At 43.2% G+C, this 12057-nt stretch overlaps 1 protein-coding gene across 8 annotated transcripts; it reads left to right on the top strand.

Moving 5' to 3' along the window:
* The first annotated feature begins 4325 nt into the window (after positions 1 to 4325).
* On the top strand, positions 4326 to 9179 carry LOC103641791 (cyclin-dependent kinase G-2-like). Of its 8 annotated transcripts, none has more exons than XM_035963198.1 (10): positions 4336 to 4610; positions 4685 to 6148; positions 6236 to 6364; positions 6485 to 6620; positions 6711 to 6799; positions 6891 to 7002; positions 7092 to 7198; positions 7295 to 7539; positions 7608 to 7998; positions 8998 to 9179. In XM_035963198.1, the coding sequence occupies exons 2-8, from the start codon at positions 4998 to 5000 to the stop codon at positions 7389 to 7391; spliced, it is 1821 nt and encodes a 606-aa protein (XP_035819091.1). In that variant the 5' UTR covers positions 4336 to 4610; positions 4685 to 4997; the 3' UTR covers positions 7392 to 7539; positions 7608 to 7998; positions 8998 to 9179. The 8 variants fall into 8 exon arrangements, with proteins under 8 accessions (XP_008663350.1, XP_008663348.1, XP_008663347.1 ...); XM_035963199.1 differs by having other exon boundaries at positions 4360 to 4578; XM_035963197.1 differs by having other exon boundaries at positions 4360 to 4578; positions 7611 to 7998; positions 8998 to 9115.
* Positions 9180 to 12057: the final 2878 nt, after the last annotated feature.

Below are 12057 nucleotides of genomic sequence, written 5' to 3'. Positions count from 1 at the left end.
ATGTTCTCATCATGTCCATTGATTAAAGTAAAGCAGTAGCATAATACTAATCATAGTAACCAATTCCTAGAGGGTAAACAGTGATAGAAAAACAAAATACTAGTCAATCCTTATGTTATTCATGGTATGCGGGACAATGAATTATAAAGTGGACATAATGGGTCAGATGACACTTGCCTTCACCAGGTTGTTGCTCAGGGAAGTCTCCTACAACACACTCGGAAACCTCAGACTCCTCATTGTCTACTGAAAGGGAAATAGGGTGAAACCTTTTCCTAAATGATTTTGGTGGTTGAAATGCCCAACACAAATAATTGAACTAATTAGTTTGCTCTAGATTATATATTCTACAAGTGCTAAAGGTTCAACACAAACCAATAAAAAGATCAAAGTTAGGGTTCAAAAGAAAGGAGTGAAACCGAAGAGAACCCTGGTCTGGCGCACCGGACTGTCCGGTGCACCAGGGACCGTACAGGCCGAACTCTTCACCTTCGGGTTTCTGGAGAGCCGCTCTGCTATAATTCATCGGACTGTCCGGTGGGCCAGCGGAGCAACGGATGGCGAGCGCAATGGTCCACTCCAACGGTCGCCTGCAAACGTGAACAGTTCGCGCAAAGTTAGAGCAGCGCTAGAAGACGCACCGGACAATGAACAGGACCTGTCCGGTGCGGCACCAGACTGTTTGGTGCGGCACCGGACTGTCTGGTGCCCCGAGATGTCAGAGCTCCAACGGTCGAAACAGTCAGAACCCTAACGGTTGGGTGACGTGGCTGGCGCACCGGACAGTGTCCGGTGGCGCATCGGACTGTCCGGTGCGCCCATCGACACACAGCCTCCCCAACGGTTGGTTTGGTGATTGGGGCTATAAATACCCCTCAACCACCACCACTCCAAGCATCCAAGTTTTTCAGATATCTCATTCAATACAAGAGCTAGTGCAATCAATACAAGACACAATTCAATAGAATCAAAGCCTCTTCAAGTCTCAAATCCACTCCAAACAAATAGTGACTAGAGAGAGTGTTTTGCTCGTGTTCTTTGAGCTCTTGTTCTTGGATCGCTTTCTTCTTCCCCATTCTTGTTCTTCAAAGCACTTGTAATCAAAGAAAGAGACACCAATTGTGTGGTGGTCCTTGTGGGGTCTCAGTGACCCATTTGATTAAGGAGAAAGCTCACTCGGTCTAGGTGACCGTTTGAGAGAGCGAAAGGGTTGAAAGAGACCCTGTCTTTGTGACCACCTCAACGGGGAGTAGGTTTTCAAGAACCGAACCTCGGTAAAACAAATCATCATGTCATCCACTTTATTTCTTTGGTTGATTTGTTTTCCCCTCTCTTTCGGACTCGATTTTATTTCTAACGCTAACTCCGACTTGTAGTTGTGCTTTAAGTTTATAAATTTCAGTTTCCGCCTATTCACCCCCCTCTAGGCGACTTTCATCTACGCAAAACGATCATTCATTCAACACACTTGAGAAATGATAAAGGAACATTACACCAAACATATGCAACAGAGCAAACATAGGTTCAATAAAAGATACAAGGACATAGAAGAATTCTAGGTCCTAGGGTAGGTTAATATACCTAGAGGTCTGTTGTTCTCTAAATACTGCCAATCTCAGTAGATTAACCATTTAACCATGTCTATCTTAGTGAACTACTTATTTAGACAAAGTTATTCTAGGAATGGGATCATACATTAATTGAAGTTAAATCTACAAAGTTAAGCACTTGCACATTCATTAGGGTTTCGCTTTCATTTTACCTTTAATAAATATTCTTTCACTTTGAATTAACCTAGAGTCTAGCCATAAAATTAAGACATGCAAATCGTGAATGGTTATAATTTAAATAGATAAAGAGTAACATTATGAACATTTTGCAATTTGAACCACCCAAGTTGGAGTTCATATGCAAAATATATGAAATATACAAGTTTTAGAATTAAAAAACACTAAATTAAACCTATTTCTGTGATTAAAATAAAGTTCAGGGGCTTCTCTGCAAGAAAACAAGGGTCTGGGCGCAATAAAATAGGACTGAGGGTTGTCTTCTAAGAACTGAGGGGTTTCTTAATAAAATTCCCAAACGAACGTGTATCCAGCGCCTTCGGTCGTCCGATCACAGACCAACAAACGAGATTAGATCCGAGCGCGTGCGCGTGGGCGTGAGCGAGCGCAGACAAGCGGACTAGGGCGGTCAGCGACTCGAGGGGAAAGGTGGGCTGACCGGTCGGGCCCAACGCTAGGGGCGCAGGCAACCGACGGGTGGGACCCAGCGGTAGGGTGCACGCTCGAAGCGATATCTAGAGATCTAGGCCGTTGGATCGGGAGCGGGCGACTGAGATCTGACGCACAGGGGCTAACAGCACGACGCCCGACGCTGCTTCATCCGCGGTGGCGGAGGCGCCAAAGACGAGGCAGGCGCGACCTCCGGGGGTCTAGGGTCGCCGAACTTGGCCAGGATCGGCGAGGAGGGCTTGACGAACTCAATGGCGGGACTTCGGCCGTGAGAACTGGACTGGGGAAGAGGGAACTACAGAGGGAGCGCTCCGGGCGGGTCGGGGTAACTCCGACGAGCAATCCCGGTCGCGGGGAGGGTAAATCGGGCGCGCTGAGGCCAGGGCTAGCTCCGCGCGAGGAGGGGGAATACAACGGACCAAAGCAGGGCTTGGGGCGGGGTTGAATCGACCGGCCGTCGCGCGCGGCGCGGCGAGTCGGCGCGACAGAGCTCCGACGAGCACAATTTCGCTAATGCACGGCAAAAGCAAGGCAACCGGAGCACGGGAACAGGTTTCTGACCTCAAGACGGCGCATGGGGAGGCTCGGCGCGGCGTTTGGTGCCCTGGACGGTCGACACAGTGGGCGTTTTCCTCCGGCGAGCTCTGGCGGCGGCAAAGCGCGAGAGATGGTGAGAGTGGGCGAAATGAGACAGGGGAGAGAGAGCGGGTGCGGGCGGGGCTCAAAAGGGAGATGGGGGCGTGGGCATGCGACGTGGTTGGGGTTCTCGGCGTGCGTGCGCGCTGGTTAGCGGTGGTTCGCGGGGAAGGCGTAGCTGACAGGGGGTCCCACGGCGCAACGAGAGAGAGGGTGCGACGCGAACGGGTAACTGCGCTGACGGGCGGGGCCCGCTGCGCAGAGGGAGAGAGCGCTTCTCCAAGTACGCCCACTTCATCATGCTCGGACATCCCTACACCGCGACATCAGTTGCTCGCTCCTTTGAGGGCATTGTGGGGCTACACGGGGTCCCTCCATCGTCAGCGACAAGGACCCGTGTTCACCAGACATGTGTGGCGCGACCTCTTAAAGATGACCGCCGTCACGTTGCACATGAGCATGGCGTTCCACCACAAGACGATTGGGCAAATCAAAGTTGTTAACAAGGTGATCGCTATGTACTTGCGTTGTGTGACAGGTGACCGACCACGTGCTTGGCTGGACTGCTGCCATGGGCGGAGCACTGCTACAACACCTCGTACCACTCGGCCCTGCGTGCCACACCCTTCTGGTGGTCTCCGGGCGATCGCCCCCGCCCATGCTGCCATACCAGTGGGGACGACACACATGGAGACAGCCGACACCCTCCTACATAGCCGTGATGACATATTGGCTGATGCCCGTCAACGCCTCATCCAAGCCCAACAGCTCTCCAAGAAGTACTATGACGCCTCACATCGCGACTTGGAGCTGTAATTTGATTTAGTTCTATATTAATTGGTGACAAAAAATTCTGAGAGATTGAAGTCGATGATAATATGTGTTTTGTTTTTATATAATCCTTGTGCTCTAATATTTTATTGAATAATTTGTGTTTTTATAATTAATATGTGTTTTGATTGGCAATTTAGGGATTAAATATGACTAAAATGGAGAGACTAATCTTTAGTCCCTCAAATCAAATGCGGCCTTATTTGGCTTTCTCGACCCCGTTTGGTTTGAGAGACTAAAGATTAGTCCATCTATTTTAATCACTAAATTGCCAAACGGTGGGACTAAACTGTTCGTCTCTAGTCCCTCAATGGGTGACTAAAAGTGACTAAACCATATAAATTCTACCTTTTGTCCCTCCTTTATTTCAGTTGCACTGATGACGGGAGAATGCTAAGGAGTATTTTAGTCATCTTATAATTTATTTAATATGTTTTGAATAGTTTTAGTCCTGTAACCACGGTAAAGACTAAGTCTCATAACTAAATTTTAATCTTGTAGTAAGGGACTGTTTGGTTTGCTAACTAATTTATTACATTTTACTTAACTTTTCTGTCTAAGATTAGTTGTTCAATTCAAACGATCAACCTTAAATAAATGAACCAACCGAAGGTCAACAGTCCACACACAAGGCCCGAACAGAAAAGGCCTGGAGGCGACCCGTAACAACGCGGAGCGTCAGCCTATAGCCGTCGCTCCCGTGTCCCGTCCGCCGTCCCCCTTCCTCTCGTATTCGCTTCGCCGCCCAACCCACTGTGCACCGCTGCCTTCCCGACCGTTCTCGCCGCCGCCGTCTCCGCGCCTGCCACCCCGCGCGCTCGGCCACCGGCGCCCACGGTGCGGCTCGATCAAGGCCAGATCAGAACCCGCCCCGGTCCGCGTCACGCCGATATTTTCTGTTTTTTGGTACGGATCTAGGGTTTTCCTGCTGCGGATTCGTTCGATTCGCTCATGGCCGCTGGGCGCCATGGGGGTTACAGGGACTACGAGGCGAGGGAGCGGGAGCTCGACGCGGAGGCCTCCAGGAGGAGCAAGGAGCAGCACCACCATCTCGGCGGCCGCCACCGCGACGTGGACCGCCACCGCGATGGCGGGCGCAGCAGGGGTGGCAGAGACTTTGCCAACGGCTACGGTCGCCGACGCTCGCCGCCACCCCGGAGCCGGCTGGCGGGAAGGCTTGGTGACCGTGAGCCTGGCGAGGTGCTGAGCGGTAGTGCATCTGATGACTCCGGTGGGAGGCCGCATAGAGGGAGGGAGAATGGCGTGCTCAGTTCCGGCAGGGAGGGTGATGTGATGGCAGTCACTGATGACTCCGGTGGGAGGTCGCATAGGAGGAGGGAGAATGGCGTGCTCAGTTCCGGCAGGGATGGTGATGTGATGGCAGTCACAGGGATATCTTCGCCGAGCAAGAAGAGGAAATTCTCACCGATAATTTGGGACAGGGATAGCCCAAAGCCACCACATTCTGATGCAGCCAGGGACAAGAAAGCTGTAGAACCTGTGCCTTCTGAGCTCCCTCCGCCCCCGCCGTTGCCTCCACAAGACCACATCACACTGAGGTTGGCTGTGGAGAAGTCACTTATGGATATAGAACCTACTGTTGGTACAGAGAGTGCTGTGCAGTTGCTGGAACATGAGGTGAATAAGGTGACAGAGCAGGAAGAGGAGTATGCAACAATGAGGAACATATCGACTTCAAGATGGGCTGGTGCTAATGATGATGATGATGATGGGGCAGCTCCAGTGAAGAAGAAAAGTCTGTCTCCTGCAGACTCCTCTGTGGCAGGGCAGTGGAAAAGAGCAAGTCCAGAACCTGGTGAAGTATCTGGAGGAAGGACAATGTCTAGGTCATCTGACTCTGGGAAAATGAGTAATGATGAGAAAGAAGACTTTGAAGCAAATGAAGATGACTATATGGATGTCGACAAGGGACATGCTAGTGACAGTGATACAGAAAACCGTATGTCAGATACTGACTCAGACAATGAAATACACAGACCTGAAACCCCTGAAAGAGAGAAGGCACCACACAGGTGTATCAATATGCTTCAAGATTGCAGAAGTGTTGATGAGTTTGAGAGGCTCAACAAAATTAACGAGGGCACATATGGTGTTGTATACAGAGCAAGGGATAAGAAGACAAGTGAGATTGTTGCATTGAAGAAGGTAAAGATGGAGAAGGAGCGAGAAGGTTTCCCATTAACCTCTCTTAGGGAAATAAATATCCTCTTGTCTTTCCACAATCCTTCAATTGTGGATGTTAAGGAAGTAGTAGTTGGAAGTAGTCTAGATAGTATTTTTATGGTTATGGAGTACATGGAACATGATCTTAAAGGTGTCATGGAGACCATGAAACAACCATATACCCAAAGCGAGGTAAAGTGTTTGATGCTTCAGCTGCTAGAAGGTGTAAAATATCTACATGACAATTGGGTGCTTCATAGGTAATTATTGTTTGCTTTCTTTTTTCGGTTCACGTGTTGTCTTGAATCTGTTATTGTGTTGTTGATACATGGCCAGCTTTTTTACAGGGATCTGAAGACCTCAAATCTTTTGTTGAATAACCGTGGTGAGTTAAAAATATGTGATTTTGGACTGTCTCGTCAATATGGAAGCCCATTAAAACCTTATACTCAACTGGTTGTGACTTTGTGGTACAGGTAGGTCATCGGACAACATCAGATCCTCAGCAGTGTTTTGGTTTTCTTCTAAAGTTATTCAGTTGAGAGTTCTGTTTGGTCAAATCAAGGACTCACTTTTCTTGCTCCTTGTGGCTACAGGGCCCCAGAATTGTTGTTAGGAACAAAGGAGTATTCTACTGCTATTGATATGTGGTCTGTGGGCTGTATAATGGCTGAGCTTCTTGCCAAAGAACCGTTATTCAATGGAAAAACAGAGTTTGAACAGCTAGATAAGGTATTTAATTTGCTCTGAACTCCTATTCCTGCAGCTCTTGATATAAACATTTATCGATGATATCTCATGTTGAAGCTACTTCTTTGGCAGATTTTTAGAACACTCGGCACACCTAATGAGAAGATTTGGCCTGGCTATGCTAAATTACCAGGTGTGAAAGTAAATTTTGTTAAACAACCGTAAGTGTCTCTACCATTTATACTTCAGTTGTTGTTTTACAAAGTGTCATTTTTGTGTGACAGGATATCTTTTTTTTGTTCTTATTGTTAGGTATAATAGACTAAGGGATAAGTTCCCAGCCGCTTCTTTTTCTGGGCGACCAATCCTGTCTGAAGCTGGTTTTGATCTATTGAACAGACTGCTGACTTATGACCCTGATAAGGTGCAGTTTTTACTCAAATTGGTATTTGTTTTTAGATTTTTATTATCATCATGCATACCAGACTGAGCACACTTTTTTCTCTCGTACAGCGCATATCAGCAGACGATGCTCTTAAGCACAAATGGTTCTCTGAAGTTCCTCTGCCTAAATCAAAGGACTTCATGCCAACATTCCCTGCTCTTAATGAACTTGACAGGTAAATTTTTAACTTTCTCTCCCACTTAGGCTCAGTTTACGTGGTTCTATTTCATACATCCAAATTGATTTCCATATATAATTTGAAAATACACAGGCGTTCCAGAAGGTATCTGAAGAGTCCTGATCCTCTGGAAGAGCAACGTTTGAAAGAACTGCAAGGGAACATAGGCAACCATGGGCTTTTTGGGTGAACTAGAAGCACTTGATTGGGTCTGCAAGGGAACATAGGCAACCGTGGGCTTTTTGGCTGAACTAGAAGCACTTGATTGGGTCCTGTCCGTCCTAACTGTTATGCTTCACACTGAAATCCTGAGTTCATGAGGTTAGATATCTTCTGAGGTGAGGTGCCATGGACATGAAGTATCACATCTTCTCGGTGTCTAGCAGCAACTGATAGTGTTCTTTAGCAGGCTTGGTACCGGTTTAAATGGATAAGGTTTCTCCTTGTGGCCCATCATAGAAATTTTGTTGCAGGATTAACGCTTCATCCAGATCGATCATAAAAGCAAATATAATCTACCTGCATCATAAGGTGTGGCGTGTTGGCTTTTATTGGTTACACCAGTTTCACCTTTGGAACTTCTCTATGTAAAATATTCCAGATTGGTACGTTGTAAACAATGTCCAGTGTGTTGGATTTAAATTTAAAACGAAACATCATCATTATTAGTTTTCTTTATGCTCCTTGTGCCTTTTCTTTTGATCTTTGCGTTTTGTTTGCAAGAGACAAAAGAAGCGCAGGGGAAGGATGCCTTTTGCTTTCATCAGGAAATCAATGGCATTAATACAACTTAGAAGGTAATGTATGAAAAGCCAATTGCTGCAAGTGATGTGTTGCTAACTAAAAACTAGTGAGTGTGGGAGTTCTTCACTGAAAGATCAGCTGCACGAAATGCATGATATCATATCACTATTTATGTGAACAGACTTAGTGTTAATGCAATATGTTTCATTTTGATGTGCTGGCTGTGTCGTGTTTGTGTGCAGAGCACATAGCATTTACAGAGCAGTTGCTCCCATATTAGAAAGCTGAAAACGAAAATGATTTCAAGAAATGACCTACGTGAGATATTTCTTGAATGGACGTATTCTCGTTGCCATTTCAACTACAAGAAATCAGTTTGAGTTCATAGCTACTACCATTGGAGTGCTTTTCTGAACTTATGTGCACTGCCAATATATATAGGTGATTTAACTGTGACATGTTCACAAAATAAAATTGGATCTTGAACTAATGCGTGCATCTAACATCTATTTGGTATTTACCTTCCATCTTCATGTTTTTAATTTTGTAACTGAGGAGAGAAATCACTTTGAATTTCTGGTTATTCATTATGCGGTGCATCTTCTGTCTTATATGCTCTCTGCTCCTCTGTTGGTTAACGCATTGCTTGAGTTAGAAGTAAGTAGTAGGTTCTTGTTCCTCAGCGCCAAATGGTTTAGTACTTGTTCAGGAAACAATTTTTAAGACGAGTGTGGAATAGCAGGAGGATAACTGTTATCAAGATAAGTCCAGCACTGTAATCATCGTATGTTATTGAGCAGTTGGTCATATATGTGACCAATTGTTTAAGAACAATAGGTGACATGCATGATGATGACCTGTTGTTGCTTGTGCACCTGCACGCAGTTTTTCTGGTAGCCGTGACTGGGAGATTGCTTTTCTGTTTCTTGTTAGCTTATGATTATTCCATCATTATGTATTCTTCAATTGGGTATAGTTAGCTACTTATTTATTCCACTCAAGAGCTCAGAGTTTGTGAAACTCACTACGATTGTTGTATAACACGTCTGCAGCTAAGCTGTGGCTGCTTCAAGATAGGAAGCTTGATGGCTGTCAGCTTATTGTACCTAAGTGACTAAATTTTGTGGAGGGCCTTCAAAAGTGTTCATCTCTTACTAGTGAACCATGGTGGTCAGTGTACTATCCTTCCTTGTACATTACTATAACCATCCATCTAAGTGTTTTTTGGAGACTATTTGCCTGTATTTTTGTTGTATAGGTTGTTCTTTCTCTTCAGCTGACAGTTATATAACATTGCTTACAGAAAAACACAAAGCGATTTGGTTCTCGGAATAAATAAAGTGAAAGTTAGCATGTAGAGTATCGCAAGATGTGCTGTGCCATTCTTCTATTTCAAACTCAACTTTTATGAACAGTTTAGTTTGCAATGCAAAAATATTGTGTTTTAGCTAATCTGCTGAGCACAACCTTACACAAAAGACCTTTCGTAGTTTGTTGTCCACGCGTTAGATTAATGCACAATCAACATTAACCTTTATGCTTAGGCACCGTTTAGTTTGGGGTGACTAAAGTTTAGTTACTTTTATTCCCTCAGTAAGCAAACATAGTGACTAAAGTGAGGTGACTAAACTTTAGTTCTTTAGTTATCAAGGACATGGCTAAAAGGGAATAAAGTAGGATTTTTACCTTATTTGTCCTCTTCATTTTCTTCTCCACTAATTAATAGAGATAATATAATCATTATTCACAGCATTTATGCTCTTTAGTCCGGTTTAGTCACTTGAACCAAATGAGATACTTTAGTGGCTAAACTTTAGTAATTAAACTTTAGTCTATTTACTAAAGGAACCAAACATGGCCTGCCTTAGTATGTTGTTCCTGCATTAGATTAATTAATTAATGCACAAGCAACATTAACATAGGCCCATTTTTGGTTTGTTTATGACCGACACCAATAGTCATCGTTATGAGGTCTACGACATTATGAATGCTGTATATATGCTAATTGAACGGATTATCATGTAGTTAATACAAAATATTAACCTCATTCTTATAACTATATTATCATGCACAATCAAAGCATTAGCTATCTTTTAGCTATCTTTTCGTGAATGGTGCTCATGGTAATCTCATTCTACTTATCAATAGTGTCATCCTCTTGCAACTGTGTCATTTCCAGGGATTGCCGAGCCGTTCGGCTAACCGGGCTAGCCGATAATTGGTGGTGGTCGGCTCCACCTTATCACTGTTTTGGATTTTGAATTTGGTAAAGTTTGTAAATTTTGAAAACTTTTGATGACATTTTTTGTATAAATACTATATATTATTTGAAGATTTTCTGCTGAAACCAAATTTCAAAATACACAACGAATTTCAAACTAAAAGTCATAGAAAAACAAAAAAGAGAAACTTTGATATATACCGATTAGTCACTCCTCAAAGCCGATAAATCGATGTGTATGACTGATTAGTCGGCGACCGAGTAGGGTTAGGGTTTTGGAGGAATTTTTCTCCTTTCACTAGAAATATTTTTAAATTATCACTGCTACATATAATATTGGCTAACAATATTTATAATAATAGGTCATTAGAATATTAGGTGTATTTCGGGCACCCTATAATGATTTGAAGGCAATTTTTTTGTCCTCGCTAGATAGTTAGATATAAAAATATTAAATAGTAATAGGAAGATCTAACAAAAAAATGTTGGTTCTTAAAGCCATTGTCATGAACCTAATAGATTGTTGGTATGAGAGTTTGATACGATAATAGATTTAACACTAAAATAAATTTACATGTGTACATGACACGATATGTATAGGTCTATCAAGTATCGACTATGCTTATGTTAACGACCGAGGGTGTATTGTATCTTCAATATTATTTGTGAACTATAAAAGTGAGACATTTTAATGTATTTGAACCATGAAATCGTCTCATGTGGTGCATTTGAACCACTTATTAACTGTGTTATTGGACTTGTGATAACTATTTGAAGACTTTTTACTGAAACCAAATTTCAAAATACGCCATTTCAAACTAAAAATAATCGAAGTGTGGCACTAATAAATCGATGTGTAGAACTGATTAGTCGACCGTCAAATAGGAGCTAGGGTTAGGGGGATTTTTTTCTCTTTTCACTTGAAATCTTTTTTAAATTACCATAGCTAAATGTTGTTATTGAACTTGTGATAACATTTGGGACATTTTTTGTTTAATTGTTGAGACATAAACATGTTTTTATTTGCCAAAAAAAGAGATTCGGTTTTACCTGATGTGTTGTCGGTTTATCGGTTCTAGAACTGATTTATCGGTCATATCAGCCGATAAGTCAATGTCAAACCGAGCAGATCCAGAAAATGCTTTTGATTTGGATTTGGAAAAAATGCTTTTGAATTTGGATTTGGCCAGTTTTTACCGTTTTACGCTGATAAACCGTGATTAATCACTAATCGTTCCTGGTAGTTTTTTGAAGCCACACCGGTTTGGTGAAACCCTGATCATTTCTTAGACCTCTACGTTCTTATCTTTATCACATTTCTTGAACTCCTCATCTCTCAATGTGTTATCACAAAAAAATATGTAATGTGATGCAAATAATTATGATATGTTTTTATGTATACGGTGAAAAACTTGGTATCGTCTTCAATATATGCCACTTTTCTTTGAGAACACCGAAAGAATGCTCAATGACGTTGCGAAGGCAAATAATTAAAAATACAAAGTTCAATATTTGTTGATATTAATTTTAAGTTTACCTAAATGAAAAAGCTTTCTATAGGTGTTTTCGAAATTGATCTATAAAATTTGAGTGCATGAGTGAGAATCCGTGTCTCATGTGCAGAATTTGGCCAACCAGCAACAATAAGGACATATTTGTTTCCCTAATGCTAAAGTTTACCACATGTTAAAAGTTAGCACATGCTAAACTTTAGCACTTGAGGGTTGTTTGAACAAAGTGCCAAACTTTAGCACTTGCGGTTTATGAGGAGCATGCAACCAATGGTGAGAGAGAGAAAGGGGTATTCAATACAAAATGGGGTTGACGACCATTTTTAGCATAGTTTAGCACCTTTGGTAGAGCTAAAGGGCTAATGGGTGCTAAACTTTAG

The sequence above is a fragment of the Zea mays genome, chromosome 10, assembly GCF_902167145.1.
Source record: "Zea mays cultivar B73 chromosome 10, Zm-B73-REFERENCE-NAM-5.0, whole genome shotgun sequence".
Taxonomy (NCBI): Eukaryota; Viridiplantae; Streptophyta; class Magnoliopsida; order Poales; family Poaceae; genus Zea; species Zea mays.
The sequence above is the reverse complement of the archived record's forward strand: the minus strand, read 5'-3'. Positions and strand labels throughout refer to the sequence as shown.

What these genes read in the sequence shown, in the direction of transcription:
- LOC103641791 (XM_008665126.3), top strand. Translation starts at nt 4,656, where the DNA reads ATGGCCGCTGGGCGCCATGGGGGTTACAGGGACTACGAGGCGAGGGAG. An exon ending in GACAATTGGGTGCTTCATAG is followed by an intron (nt 6,149 to 6,235) that starts GTAATTATTGTT and finishes GCTTTTTTACAG; the next exon opens with GGATCTGAAGACCTCAAATC. An exon ending in GTAAATTTTGTTAAACAACC is followed by an intron (nt 6,800 to 6,890) that starts GTAAGTGTCTCT and finishes TCTTATTGTTAG; the next exon opens with GTATAATAGACTAAGGGATA.